The sequence below is a fragment of the Lithobates pipiens genome, unplaced genomic scaffold, assembly GCF_037356315.1.
Source record: "Lithobates pipiens isolate NorthernLeopardFrog02 unplaced genomic scaffold, aLitPip1_a1.2 Scaffold_23, whole genome shotgun sequence".
Taxonomy (NCBI): domain Eukaryota; kingdom Metazoa; phylum Chordata; class Amphibia; order Anura; family Ranidae; genus Lithobates; species Lithobates pipiens.
In genome coordinates this window covers 192,942,262-192,958,395 of record NW_027507785.1, presented here as the reverse complement: position 1 = coordinate 192,958,395, position 16,134 = coordinate 192,942,262, and the positions used below count along the sequence as shown (strand labels likewise).

The 16,134-nt window shown below is 48.6% G+C and overlaps 1 protein-coding gene across 1 annotated transcript in view; it reads right to left on the bottom strand.

Annotated features, from left to right (window-relative positions):
* CLCC1 (chloride channel CLIC like 1) overlaps positions 1 to 16,134 on the bottom strand; it is a 123,843-nt gene that overhangs the window by 82,711 nt on the left and 24,998 nt on the right. The window contains exon 6 of the mRNA XM_077452698.1: positions 11,111 to 11,332. Within this exon, the coding sequence (XP_077308824.1) occupies positions 11,111 to 11,332 (222 nt within the window). The remainder of the gene's footprint in view (positions 1 to 11,110; positions 11,333 to 16,134) is intronic.

Genomic DNA, 16,134 nt, shown 5'->3' with positions numbered 1-16,134 from the left:
TTGACCTACAGGTAAGCCTAGATTAAGGCTTACCTGTAGGTCCAAGAAATATCTCCTAAACCTACACAGTTTAGGCGATATTTACAAATAGACAGGCACCGCTGTCTACGGCGCATGCACTGTCAGGGTTTACTTCCTCTTGAAGAAATTACACTTTGCTACAATGTAAAGTAGTGAGTGTACAGCTTGTATAACAGTGGAAATTTGCCGTACCCTCAAAATAACTCACACGACCATTAATGTCTAAATCAGTGGCAACAAAAGTGAGTACACCCCTAGAGTGAAAATGTCCAAATTGGGCCCCACGCGTCAGGGAGGAGTTGGTGTCGTTCGTCACTTCCGGCCGTGGCCGAGACCAGAAGTATCAATGTTTATGTTTGTGAATTTCTACTTTTAATGTAAGTGTGGATATTTTTATCAATAAAGCCTATTTAACTGTACTACTCATTGGAGACCCCCCTTACTCTCTTATATATGATACCGGAGTGCGGATATTGGAGGTGACAACTGATGGTCCAGAGGTTGTTTGTATAAGAGGTGGAAGATTGTTCATCCACCACCCCTCAAGCGTGATCCGGTCCTTAGGGACCTGTATTAGAGGTGAGAGGCTGGGGGAAACAAGGGGTGCACTTAAAGCACTGAAGGTCTAAGGAACGGTGCATATCTCACTCACTATTCACTTTGCATGGATATCATCATCTGTGGAACTGATTGCACATGTTTTTGAGTAGACTGTTTACATTTTTATATATATTTTTTGCACTTTGCACTGGATTTTTCAACTTATTGGAATGTTTTAAGATTGCTCTTTTGAAAAAATACCTCTTATGCGATTTGCACTTTTTGCACTTATGCATGGACTTATTGATTGATTCTACTTTGTCATATTATTATGTTTGATGCACTTTATTATTGGTATTGATACTTTATGCACTTTACTGGGTTGCACTAGTTTTAATATTTTTTATGCACTATATGAATGTATTATATTAATTTTTTATATTTTCTCATTTATATATCTATATTATCTGTATTATCTGGATATTACACATTGAGTGATATGGTAGTTAGCGCCACATAAAACACCCCCCTTCATGTTCGCTTTGTGAGTGCAGAGAACACTTTTGTATGTGGGCAGCTTTCTATAGTTTGTGCCTGGTCCTTCTGGTGAGGTTGTGCGCAACGGGATTTATCAATTTTTTTAATATTTTATGTGGCCACCATTTTCCATCACTGCCTTAACCCTCTTTGGCATGGAGTTCACCAGAGAGTCACAAGTTGCCACTGGAGTCCTTTTACACTTCTCCATGAGGACATCATGGAGCTGTTGTATGTTAGAGACCTTATGCTCCTCCACCTTCCGTTTGAGGATGCCTCACAGATGCTCAATAGGGTTTAGGTCTGGAGACATGCTTAGTTTCTTTAGCAAGGCAGTCTTGGAGGCGTATTTAGGGTCATTATGTTGGAATACTGCCCTGCAGCCCAGTTTCCGAAGGGAGGGGGATCATGCTTTGCTTCAGTATGTCACAGTACATGTTGGCATTCATGGTTCCCTCAATGAACTGTAGCTCCCCAGTGTTGGCAGCACTCATGAAGCCCCAGACCATGACACTCCCACCACAATGCTTGATTGTAGGCAAGACACACTTGTCTTTGTACTCCTCACCTGGGTTGCCGCCAAACATGCTTGACACTATCTGAACCAAATAATTTTATCTTGGTCTCATCAGACCACAGGACATGGTTCCAGCAAGTCATGATTCTAGCAAGTCATGGTTCTAGCAAGTCATGGTTCCAGCAAGCCATGTCCTTAGTCTGCTTGTCTTCAGCAGAGGCTTCCTTATGGGATGACAGCCATGCAGACCAAATTTGATGCAGCGTATGGTCTGAGCACTGACAGGCCGGCTGACGACCCCCCCCCCCTCCCCCTCCTCAACCCCTGCAGTAATGCTGGCAGCACTCATACGTCTATTTCTCAAAGACAACCTCTGGATATAATGCTGAGCACGGGCACTCAACCTCTTTGGTTGACCATGGCGTGGCCTGTTCTGAGTGGAACCTGTCCTATTAAACCGCTGTATGGTCTTGGGCACTGTGCTGCAGCTCAGTTTCAGGGTCCTGACAATCTTCTTATAGCCTAGGCCATCTTTATGTAGAGCAATAATTTTTTTCAGATCCTCAGAAAGTTCTTTGCCATAAGGTGCCGGTCGGATTTTCCGATGGAAAATGTTCGATGGGAGCTTTTGGTCGGAAATTCCGACCGTGTGTAGGCTCCATCGGATTTTTTCTGTCACACAAAATTTGAGTTCTGGATCTCAAATTTTCCGAAAACAAAATCTGTTGTCGGCAATTACGATTGTGTGTACACAATGCCAATGCACAAAGTTCCACGGATGCTCAGAATCAAGTGGAAGAGCCGCACTGGCTATTGAACTTGATTTTTTCTCGGCTCGTCGTACGTGTTGTACGTCACCGCATTCTTGGCGTTCACAATTTCCGACCAACTTTGTGTGACCGTGTGTATGCAAGACAAGTTTGAGACAACATCCGTCAGAAAAAAATCTATGGATTTTGTTGTCGGAAAGTCCGATCAATGTCCGATCATGTGTACGGGGCATAAGACCGGGAAGGAAAAACGTCTAATTAGGCCCAACTTAGGGGTATACTCACTTTTGTAGACATTAAAGTGATTGTAAAGGCTTTTTTTTTGTTTTTGTTTTTTTACATAACATGTCATACTTGCCTCCACCGTGCAGCTTGTTTTGCACAGAGTGGCCCTGATCCTCAACTTCTGGGGTCCCTAGCGGATGTCGGGGCTCCACCCCACATCAGATAACCCACTTGGAGAAGCTCTCTCCCTGGAGGGTTACCTTGTGAGTGTGCGTCCGAGTCCAGGAGGCACCCGCGTCATTGGATTTGATTGACAGAAGGAGACAATGGCTGCGCTGCTATCAAACTAGCCAATCAAGAGCCACGCAGAGTGGGACATAGGATGCATTAAGGTGAAAAAACAAGGGTTTACAACACCTTTAATGGCTGTATTTTGAGTTATTTTGAGGGAACAGAAAATTTACACTGTTATTCAAGCTGTACACTCACTACTTTATATTGTAGCAAAGTGTCATTTCTTCATTGTTGTAAATATTTTATTGTATCTTTTCATGCGACAATAATCTGAGGGGTGTACTCACTGTTAAGATACTGTGCAATATTACACACACACACACCTTTTGTTATTCTGAGTGTGAATCAGATATTTTGTTCCCCAACCATAAAGCTGGTTATTTATAGTGACTACTGCCTAGAGATATTCAAGAATATTTTTCTTAAAACATATTAACTAAAAATTGCACAATCTGCAAAAAATGCATTCTGAAAATGGCTAACAAAGTAACTGTGCAAAAAAAGTGTGCATACTAAAGGCGAAGCCTTTGTCCTAATTTTTTGTTCATCGGTTCTGATTTGCTGTGAAACTACGAGGAAAAATCGGACGATCGTTCTCCCAATTTTTTTTAGTTTAAGGCATGATAGCATTTTTACATGAAATGCTGCAATGCAGGTGGTTACCTTCACAACCCACGAATACAAGAAAAAAAACAAAAAGCCATATTGAGATTTTTACTTAATTAAAAGCAAAACAATAATTTACCAAATAATTAGGAAAATAAACGTTAGTTGCAGCCCTAATTATATATTATAGAATAATGATCATATTCTTGGGAACCACTCTAAATCGTTTCTGATCAATGAGGGCCAGAGTAGTCAGTGACCCTTTGGTTGACAACTAGCAGCTACAGTGTCAACTACTAGCTGTCAAAGGTGAGGGCTACACTAACTTTCCTTTGGCACAGAGTACAGTATTGTGCAAGAAAAGGTTAATGTACAAATTTAAACATGAAGTGGTTAAACCTCCTTGCAAGAAAACTGGATGACTGCATACCAGCTATTTCCAAACTTCTTTATTCGTTTGTAAAAGCAGTACAACAGAAATGAACGGAGAACTGATGCAGTTCACGCTTACAGGCACATAATCATAGAGCTAAATCTCTTCCACTTTTCAAAAAGTTATGCTTTAATTAAAAAGCCGTCTTTATTCTTTAACCACCTCAATACAGGACACTTAAACCCCCTTCCTTCCCAGACCAATTTTCAGCTTTCAGTGCTCTCTTACTTTGAATGACAATTACTCAGTCATGCTACACTGTAACCAAATGAATTTTTTATCATTTTGTTCACACAAATAGAGCTTTCTTTTGGTGGTATTTATTCACCACTTCATTTATTATTTTTTGTAATATAAGCGAAAAAAGAGCGAATTTTTTGAAAAAAAAACAAAATTTTCTACTTTCTCTTTTAAAAGAAACCAAAAAAATCTAATTTTGGCGAAAATTTAGGCCAAAATGTATTCTACTACATGTCTTTGGTAAAAAAAATCCTGATAAGTGTATGATCATTGGTTTGTGTGAAAGTTATAGAGCCTACAAGCCATGCTATGCATAATTGAAAATGTATCAATCCTAATGCACTGATGGCCTATCTCAGTTCTTGAGGCCCTAAAATGTCAGGACAGTACAATAACCCCCCAAATGACCCCTTTTTGGAAAGAAGACAGTCTGCGGTAATTGGTAAGAGGCGTAGTGAATTTTTTGAAGTTGCAATTTTTTCCCCACAATGCTTTGGAAAATTAAGAAATATATATATATATATTTTTTTTTTCACGAAATTATCATATTTACAAGTTATTTCTCACACATGGTGCAGGCATAATTGCAATTACACCCCAAAATACATTCTGCTATTCGTCCTGAGTATGGAGATACCCCATGTGTCAGACTTTTCCACAGCCTGGCCACATACAGAGGCCCAACATCCATGTAGCACCATCAGGCGTTCTAAAGGCATAAATTAACACATTTCAACACATGAAACACATTTCATTTCCTGAGTACCTATTACATTTTTGAAGGCCCTGGAGCACCAGGACAATGGAATTACCCACAAAGTGACCCCATTTTGGAAAGAAAACAACCCAATGTATATTCTGTGAGGCATAATGAGTGTTTTGAACATATAATTTCTTTCCACAAGTTTTTGGAAAACGTGGAAAGAAAATGAAAACCTATTTTTTTTTCACAAAGTTGTCAATTTAGAAGATCTTTCTAACACATAACATGTACATAGCCAAAATGACACCCCAAAATTCATTCTGCTACTCGTCCTGAGTATGGCGATACCCCATGTGTCAGACTTTTCCACAGCCTAGCAACATACAGAGGCCCAACATCCATATAGCACCATCAGGCGTTCTAAAGGCATAAATTACACATTTCATTTCCTGAGTACCTATTACATTTTTGAAGGCCCTGGAGCACCAGAACAATGGAATTACCCACAAAGTGACCCCATTTTGGAAAGAAAACAACCTAATGTATATTCTATGAGGCATAATGAGTCTTTTGAACATGTAATTTCTTTCCACAATTTTTTGGAAAATGTGGAAAGAAAATAAAAACCTATTTTTTTTTCACAAAGTTGTCAATTTAGAAGATCTAACACATAACATGTACATAGCCAAAATGACACCCCAAAATACATTCTGCTACTCGTCCTGAGTATGGCGATACCCCATGTGTCAGACTTTTCCACAGCCTGGCCGCATACAGAAGCCCAACATACAAGTACCACCTTCAGGCTTCTAACATATAGCATGTACACACCAAGAATTACACACCAAAATACATTCTGCTGAGCAAAGGGTAAAAAAAAGGCTCACCTGTGGTTTTAGCAGACAGGGACACCGTTCCAGAGCAGTCAAAGCATTTTCTAGACAGCCAGAGCAAATGTCCAGGAATTGTCCAGGCAGCAGACAGATATGGAAAATTATGAACATGGTTCAGTACAGTCCAAGGTTTAGCAGGCAGTTCAGGCATAGGCATGTCCAGTTCAGGTGGCAGGCACAGGCATGGCCAGTTTAGGTGGCAGCAGGCGGCACTTTGTACATTGGGCCTTGGTCAGGTAAGACCCGAGGACAGGGGTAGAGGCTTCTTCCCACCCAAATCTCTACGAAGCCTCCGAGTCTCCAGACCCTAATCCGAGAAAACGAAAAACCTGGAGAAAAAGGTTTTCTCCACTCGGAAAACTTTTTCTGGAGCCCCTCACATGTGAGACCCCTGTGCTGTACAGTGGCAGGGCAAATGATCAGTTCAGGAGGCAGGCAAAAAGCATGGTCATTTAACAGGCCGAGGTCAATTCACGTTGAAGGCAGAAATATGTTTGGCAGAGGCATAGTCATTTAACAGTCCGGGTCATACACAGAAATGGCAGAAAGTGGATACTGGAAAGAAATCATCTTCACTTTACTAATAGTTTAGTGAAGTATGATAGCTTCGATAGCAAGTTCCAATGCAGAGGCCTGGCTGGGAGGGACAGTCTGGACAGTAGTATCGGGTGTCACGGCGAATTCCTCTACTTGTACACACACGGCATCTTTTTTGGGGTTTGCGACCTGTTTGGGTAGGAGGGAGGATGTCGGGAAAGTGCCTTTCATGGAGTCTGGCTACTGCATCAGACCGAATTAGTTGAGTGGGTTGGCCATGGGGATAGACAAGGGCTGTGATGACATCTTCTTGGAATCTTAGATAGGTCAGGGAACTTTGGGTGCTCTTAGAAAAAATAATATAAGAATTGAACATGGCCAATTGCATCAAATAAACGGCGACTTTCTTGTACCAAAACACTGATCTCCTGGTGGCCAAGTAGGGCTGCATCATCTGGTCATTCATATCCACCCCCCCCATGTATAAGTTATACTCGTGGATACATTTTGGCTTCTGGATGGGGCCTTTTCTTCTTTGCAGTTCCACCAAGGTGTCATTGTGTATTGTGGAAAGGATGTAGACATCTCTTTTTTTATCTCTCCACTTCACCGCTAGTACCTCGTCAGTCCGCATACTGGCCATTTCACCCTGTTTTAATTTCTTGGTGACCAATATCTGTGGGAAACCTTTGCGGTTGGTCCGTGCTGTTCCACAGGCCACAGTCTGCTTTAGGTATAGATGGCGGAAAAGTGGGAGACTTGTGTAGAAATTGTCTACATATAGGTGGTAACCTTTCCCAAGCAATGGTTGGATCAGCTGCCAGACAATTTTGCCACTTGTTCCCATGTAGGTAGGGCATCCAGGGGGGTTTAGCTGTCTGTCTTTTCCCTCATAAATTATGAAGTCATATGTGTAACCCGTGGCCCTGTCACACGCCTTATAAAATTTTACCCCACGTCTGGCTCTTTTACTGGGCATGTATTGTTGTATTGCAAGTCGCCCAGTGAAGTGTAATAGGGATTCATCCACACAAATATTTTTATCAGGGGTAAACATCTGTTTGAAACTGGCGGAAAAAAAATTGATTAGGGGCCGAATTTTGAATAATTTATCATAACTGGGATGATTTCGAGGGAGGCATTGGGCATTGTTATTGAAATGTAAAAATCTCATGATCATCTCATAACGGTTTCTGGGCATAATTGATGAATAGACCGGCATGTGGTGGATAGGTTGGGTAGACCAGTAGGAATGGACTTCATTTTTTTTTGTTAGCCCCATGTTGAGGGTTAGGCCAAGGAAAATTTTAAATTCTTCCATGGTGAGGGGTTTCCAAAAAAAAGGACGGGCATAGGAGGAACTGGGATTGTTGGCTATATGTTGGCTGGCATATAGATTACATTGCTCCACAATGTCAGTTAGGAGATCATTGGTAAAAAATAAATGAAAATAATAAAGTGGGGTTACATTTTCCGTCTGTATCTGAGGGCCTGGCTGGGATGTAAAAAGGGGAATAACAGGTTCTACTGACGTATCGGGCAGCCATGTTGGATACAGCAGAACATCTGGAAGGCTAGTATGGGCACTGCCTCGTTGATGGGATGCTCCGTTGCTAGTATCTGGCCTATCTTCAAGGAAGGTTGCAGAACTGCTGGTGGATGCCTGCCTATCCCGGAGTGCTGCGCTGCTGGTGGATGCCTGCATATCATCCTGGAGTGGTGCGCTGCTGTTTGATGTCTGCGCCTGCTCATTTCTCCCGTTTCTCCTTGTTAGGATTCTATCTTCCTCGGTTTCCATCTCGGAGCCACTGCTTTCCACTGGCTCATAATCGCTATCCGAGTCTGACGGAGAGAGTTCCCCGCTACTCTCGTCCGACATACTCTGGAGCATCTGGAAAGCCTCCTCTGCGCTGTACGACCTTTTAGTCATGTTGACAGGCAGATGTCAGATGGCGGGCGGAAGATGTCAGATGGCGGGCGTCAGATGTGCCTGATGGCGGGCGTCAGATGTGCCTGATGGCGGGCGTCAGATGTGCCTGATGGCGGGCGTCAGATGTGCCTGATGGCGGGCGTCAGATGTGCCTGATGGCGGGCGTCAGATGTGCCTGATGGCGGATGATGGCGGGCGTCAGATGTGCCTGATGGCGGATGATGGCGGGCGTCAGATGTGCCTGATGGCGGATGATGGCGGGCGTCAGATGTGCCTGATGGCGGATGATGGCGGGCGTCAGATGTGCCTGATGGCGGATGATGGCGGGCGTCAGATGTGCCTGATGGCGGATGATGGCGGGCGTCAGATGTGCCTGATGGCGGATGATGGCGGGCGTCAGATGTGCCTGATGGCGGATGATGGCGGGCGTCAGATGTGCCTGATGGCGGATGATGGCGGGCGTCAGATGTGCCTGATGGCGGATGATGGCGGGCGTCAGATGTGCCTGATGGCGGGCGTCAGATGTGCCTGATGGCGGATGATGGCGGGCGTCAGATGAGCCTGGTGATGGCGGGCGTCAGATGAGCCTGGTGATGGCGGGCGTCAGATGGGCCTGGTGATGGCGGGCGTCAGATGGGCCTGGTGATGGCGGGCGTCAGATGGGCCTGGTGATGGCGGGCGTCAGATGGGCCTGGTGATGGCGGGCGGCAGATGGGCCTGGTGATGGCGGGCGTCAGATGGGCCTGGTGATGGCGGGCGTCAGATGGGCCTGGTGATGGCGGGCGGCAGATGGGCCTGGTGATGGCGGGCGGCAGATGGGCCTGGTGATGGCGGGCGTCAGATGGGCCTGGTGATGGCGGGCGGCAGATGGGCCTGGTGATGGCGGGCGGCAGATGGGCCTGGTGATGGCGGGCGGCAGATGGGCCTGGTGATGGCGGGCGGCAGATGGGCCTGGTGATGGCGGGCGGCAGATGGGCCTGGTGATGGCGGGCGGCAGATGGGCCTGGTGATGGCGGGCGGCAGATGGGCCTGGTGATGGCGGGCGGCAGATGGGCCTGGTGATGGCGGGCGGCAGATGGGCCTGGTGATGGCGGGCGGCAGATGGGCCTGGTGATGGCGGGCGGCAGATGGGCCTGGTGATGGCGGGCGGCAGATGGGCCTGGTGATGGCGGGCGGCAGATGGGCCTGGTGATGGCGGGCGGCAGATGGGCCTGGTGATGGCGGGCGGCAGATGGGCCTGGTGATGGCGGGCGGCAGATGGGCCTGGTGATGGCGGGAGGCAGATGGGCCTGGTGATGGCGGGCGGCAGATGGGCCTGGTGATGGCGGGCGGCAGATGGGCCTGGTGATGGCGGGCGGCAGATGGGCCTGGTGATGGCGGGCGGCAGATGGGCCTGGTGATGGCGGGCGGCAGATGGGCCTGGTGATGGCGGGCGGCAGATGGGCCTGGTGATGGCGGGCGGCAGATGGGCCTGGTGATGGCGGGCGGCAGATGGGCCTGGTGATGGCGGGCGGCAGATGGGCCTGGTGATGGCGGGCGGCAGATGCGCCTGGTGATGGCGGGCGGCAGATGCGCCTGGTGATGGCGGGCGGCAGATGCGCCTGGTGATGGCGGGCGGCAGATGCGCCTGGTGATGGCGGGCGGCAGATGCGCCTGGTGATGGCGGGCGGCAGATGCGCCTGGTGATGGCGGGCGGCAGATGCGCCTGGTGATGGCGGGCGGCAGATGCGCCTGGTGATGGCGGGCGGCAGATGCGCCTGGTGATGGCGGGCGGCAGATGCGCCTGGTGATGGCGGGCGGCAGATGCGCCTGGTGATGGCGGGCGGCAGATGCGCCTGGTGATGGCGGGCGGCAGATGCGCCTGGTGATGGCGGGTCAGATGCGCCTGGTGATGGCCGGGCAGATGCGCCTGGTGATGGCGGGGCAGATGCGCCTGGTGATGGCGGGGCAGATGCGCCTGGTGATGGCGGGGCAGATGCGCCTGGTGATGGCGGGGCAGATGCGCCTGGTGATGGCGGGGCAGATGCGCCTGGTGATGGCGGGGCAGATGCGCCTGGTGATGGCGGGGCAGATGCGCCTGGTGATGGCGGGTCAGATGCGCCTGGTGATGACGGGTCAGATGCGCCTGGTGATGGCGGGCAGGTGCGCCTGGTGATGGCGGGTGGCTGATGTGTCAGATGGCGGGCCGATGTGCCAGGTGTTTTTGGGGACACTGTGTTTTTGGGGACACTGTGTTTTTGGGGACACTAGCTGGGAGATCAGTGGGTAAACAGCAGACAAACAGCTAGAAAACTCACTGATCTTCCCGGCTGAAGCAAAGATTTCTCTTCCTCTCCTCACTGACAGGTTCTGTGTGAGGAGAGGAAGAGATGAGAGCAGTTACAACTCTCTATTTACATTACATGACGACTGTGATTGGACACAGTCGTCATGTGATCAGGAGGGCCAATCACATGGCCCTCCTGTTGTATTTTTCTCTCCGGTCTCCGGGGGTCTCAGGCAGATCGGGATCGCGCCGCTGCGCGGGCACGTGGCGGCGCGATCACCGGTTGTCTGCCGCCCATCCCCCTTTGTTTACTTACGATGGCTGTGATTAGACACAGCCATCGTGCGGATCAGGAGGGCAAATGACATTGCTCTCCTGCCGATCCGAGATGCGGCGTGTGCGGGGGACACGCGCGCACCGGGATCGCGCAGCTGCGCGGGAGCGCGCCCGCGCGATCCCGCTTCTTTGACATGACGTTCAGGAACGTCCTGTCAGGACTAGAGAGCTCCCACCTGGCCGTTTATATGCAGTGGCCGGGTGGGAAGTGGTTAAACAGTTATATCACTCATTACACAGCAGATTATTGTAAACACCTTACCATGAATGCACTGAAAGGATCAATTCCTAGGTAGTCCTCAAACTTCCAGCTCCATTCTTCTTCATTGTGAGGTCTGAATCTGACCAAGGTCTCACCCAAAGCTTCATCAAGAGGACCAGCATTCCAATCAGTATCTTCGAGAAATTTCAGGAACTCTGCAACCATCTGCTTTGTAAGCACCAGCTGTGCATCGTAACGGACCTCAGGCTTGGATTCATCTGGCTGTGTAAGTAAATTTTACAGGTCTTATACATATACCAGGTTTCATATGTATACCAGTGTTAGGTAGACTAAATATTAAAGCCTACATTTTTTTTTCATTTGGCATAAATAATGGTCCTTATACTCAATGAGAAATGTCCCTTGTGCTGGTGGCTTCTTGTCTTATTGACATCCTCAGTCCTCCCCCTCCCCCCCTCCATACACCAAGCAGTGGTAATTAATTCAGCCACTGGACTTGTCATAGGCACTCACCAAGTTACGACTGTGCCCACTCTTTCCACTTCCCTCCTCCATGCATAGAAGCTGTACAATAGCTTTGATCAATGGAGAGCTCTAAGGATGTAAAAGGCAGAACCTTTATTCATTCACCTGTCCTCCATTTCACTGATGGAAGCTATAGTACAGCTTCTATGAATGGAGCAGGGGTTGAAAAGGGTGGGCATAAGCGGCACTCTTGAAAAAGGCTTATGCCAGGCCCAGCAATTATATTAACTCTTGCAGAACTGAAAGATTACCGCTGTGTGTGTGTGTGGGGGGGGGGGGGGGGCAGAGGACTGAAGATTTTAAATAGACAAGAAGCCACAAGCACAAGGGACATTTCTCATGATCACAACAGGTCATTTGAAAATATCCAAAAGGGACAAGCACAAAAATGTTTCTCGTACGATAACAGAGCTAATGATTTTTGAGTAATTAGTATTTGTACAAAAAAAAAAAAAAAAAAAATGAAAAAAGTGTGACCAAGTCCACGCATGCTCGGAAAAGAAAGAATACAATACAATGCTTGCCTTCCGAAGCGGTATTCTGTATTACGAGAATTGCTGTAACTTTAGTAACCTATTGGTTCTCAATATCAGACAAAGTGATTGTTATTACAAACATGTTATACTTGCCTCCTCTGTGCAGTGGATTTGCACAGAGCAGCCCCTATCCTCCTCTTCTTGGGTCCCTCTTTCTGCTCCTGTCCCCTCTCTTCTGTTAAATGCCCCCACAACAAGCAGATTGCTATGGGGGCACCCGAGCTGCAGCTCCATGTGTCCATTCAGACACAAAGCTGCAGTTTGGCCCACTCCCCCTCTCTCTCCTGATCGGCTTTGATTGACAGCAGTGGGAGCCAATAGCTTTGCTGCTGTGTCTCAGCCAATCGGGAGGGAAAGTCCTGGATAGCCGAGGGACTCGTGGACATTGCTGGATAAAGAGGGAGCTCAGGTAAGTATTACACAGGCTGCTGCACACAGAAGGCTTTTTATCTTAGAATAAAAAAAACTTTATGCCTTCACAACCCCTTTAACCACCTCAGTACAGTGCAGTTACACCCCCTTCCTGACCAGACCAATTTTCAGCTTTCAGCGCTCTCACAGTTTGAATGACAATTACTCAGTCATCCTACACTGTATCCATATGAAACTTGCGTCCTTTTTTCCACACAAATAGAGCTTTCTTTTAGTGGTATTTAATCACTAGTAGGTTTTTTATTTTTTGTGCTATAAATAAAATAAAACGTAAATTTTGTGAAAAAAATGCCTTTTTCTTCGTTTCTGTCATAAATTTTTGCTAATTAGTAATTTTTCTAACAAGTCAGGAAAGTACAAATACCCCCCAAATGACCCCTTTTTACAAAGTAGACATCCCAAGGTATTAAGTAAGTAGCATGGTGAGTTTTTTTAAGTTGTCATTTTTTCCCACAATTCTTTGCAAAATGAAGATTTTTTATTTTTTTTTATTTTTTTTTACTAAATTGTCATTATTAGGTTATTTCTCACACACAGCATATGCATACAACAAATTACACCCCAAAATACATTCTGCTACTCTTCCCGAGTACGGCGATACCACATGTGTAGGACTTTTACACAGCCTGGCCACATACAGAGCACTAACATTGATGTAGTACCTTCAGACGTTCTACGAGCAAAAATTACGCATCTCATTTCTCAACCACCTATTACACTTTTGAAGGCCCTGGAGTACCAGGACAATGGAATTTTCCATAAAATTACCCCATTTTGGAAAGCAAACACCCCAACGTATAATCTGTGAGGCATAATGAGTCTTTTGAACGGTTCATTTTTTTCCAGAAGTTTTTGGAATATGTGGAAAAAAATGTAAACGCATTTTTTTTTACACAAAATTGTCAATTTATAAGATATTTCTAACACATAGCATGTATATAGCAAAAATTACACCCCAAAATACATTCTGCTACTCCTCCCGAGTATGGCGATACCACATGTGTAGGACTTTTACACAGCCTGGCCACATAGAGAGGCCGAACATTGAAGTAGTACGTTCAGGCGTTCTAGGAGCATAAATGACACATCTCATTTCATTCCTACCCATCACACTTTTGAAGGTCCTGGACCACCAGGACAGTGAAATTACCCACAAAATGACCCCATTTTGGAAAGCAAACACCCCAACATATATTCTATGAGACATGGCCTGGTGACAGGTACTCGGGTACTCTGATGGCCTGGTGACAGGTACTCGGGTACTCTGATGGCCTGGTGACGGGTACTCGGGTACTCTGATGGCCTGGTGACGGGTACTCAGATGGACCGTGACAGGTACTCGGGTACTCAGATGGACCGTGACAGGTACTCGGGTACTCAGATGGACCGTGACAGGTACTCGGGTACTCAGATGGGCCGTGACAGGTACTCGGGTACTCAGATGGGCCGTGACAGGTACTCGGGTACTCAGATGGGCCGTGACAGGTACTCGGGTACTCAGATGGGCCGTGACAGGTACTCGGGTACTCAGATGGGCCGTGACAGGTACTCGGGTACCCAGATGGGCCGTGACAGGTACTCGGGTACCCAGATGGGCCGTGACAGGTACTCGGGTACCCAGATGGGCCGTGACAGGTACTCGGGTACCCTGATGGGCCGTGACAGGTACTCGGGTACCCTGATGGGCCGTGACAGGTACTCGGGTACCCTGATGGGCCGTGACAGGTACTCGGGTACCCTGATGGGCCGTGACAGGTACTCGGGTACCCTGATGGGCCGTGACAGGTACTCGGGTACCCTGATGGGCCGTGACAGGTACTCGGGTACCCTGATGGGCCGTGACAGGTACTCGGGTACCCTGATGGGCCGTGACAGGTACTCGGGTACCCTGATGGGCCGTGACAGGTACTCGGGTACCCTGATGGGCCGTGACAGGTACTCGGGTACCCTGATGGGCCGTGACAGGTACTCGGGTACCCTGATGGGCCGTGACAGGTACTCGGGTACCCTGATGGGCCGTGACAGGTACTCGGGTACCCTGATGGGCCGTGACAGGTACTCGGGTACCCTGATGGGCCGTGACAGGTACTCGGGTACCCTGATGGGCCGTGACAGGTACTCGGGTACCCTGATGGGCCGTGACAGGTACTCGGGTACCCTGATGGGCCGTGACAGGTACTCGGGTACCCTGATGGGCCGTGACAGGTACTCGGGTACCCTGATGGGCCGTGACAGGTACTCGGGTACCCTGATGGGCCGTGACAGGTACTCGGGTACCCTGATGGGCCGTGACAGGTACTCGGGTACCCTGATGGGCCGTGACAGGTACTCGGGTACCCTGATGGGCCGTGACAGGTACTCGGGTACCCTGATGGGCCGTGACAGGTACTCGGGTACCCTGATGGGCCGTGACAGGTACTCGGGTACCCTGATGGGCCGTGACAGGTACTCGGGTACCCTGATGGGCCGTGACAGGTACTCGGGTACCCTGATGGGCCGTGACAGGTACTCGGGTACCCTGATGGGCCGTGACAGGTACTCGGGTACCCTGATGGGCCGTGACAGGTACTCGGGTACCCTGATGGGCCGTGACAGGTACTCGGGTACCCTGATGGGCCGTGACAGGTACTCGGGTACCCTGATGGGCCGTGACAGGTACTCGGGTACCCTGATGGGCCGTGACAGGTACTCGGGTACCCTGATGGGCCGTGACAGGTACTCGGGTACCCTGATGGGCCGTGACAGGTACTCGGGTACCCTGATGGGCCGTGACAGGTACTCGGGTACCCTGATGTGCCGTGACAGGTACTCGGGTACCCTGATGGGCCGTGACAGGTACTCGGGTACTCTGATGGGCCGTGACAGGTACTCGGGTACTCTGATGGGCTGTGACAGGTACTCGGGTACTCTGATGGGCTGACAGGTACTCATATACTCTGATGGACTGTGACAGGTACTCTGATGGACTGTGATTGACAGGTACTATGAGGGGTGGTGACAGGTCCTCTTTATTGGGGGGGGGGGCAATCAGTATGATTGGTGTACACTGTATGCGGTAACGAGATGTTACCGCAATCTCCTCCTCACACACGATCGGTGTGTGAGGAGGAGAACCCGGTAACATCCCGTTACCGCAGATTGTTTACATTTTTGTGATCGGCTGTGAAAGGATCACAGCCGATCACGTGGGTAAACAGCCGGCCAATGGCTGTTTACCAGCGTCGGTGACGAGCAGTGTTCCCGGGGAACACGCCGCCACCGACGTGCACGCGCAGCGCGCATGCGCCGTGCACGTTCGGGGTGTGACCATCTGTGATCGGCCGTGACTTCATCACGGCCGATCACGTGGTAAACAGCCATAACGAATGGTTGTTGACCCCCTTCGGTGGCGAGCGGTGTCTCCGTGACACGCCGCCACCGAAGAAACAGGGATGCGCGCGCATTCCCTGTTTAAACGGGAGGCCGTCATATGACGGCCTCCCGCCACAATAGGTGCGCCGCCTGGCCGACGGTCAGCAACTAGTTAAGCTGGAAATACATTATTATACAAGTTTCATTATATTTACCTTC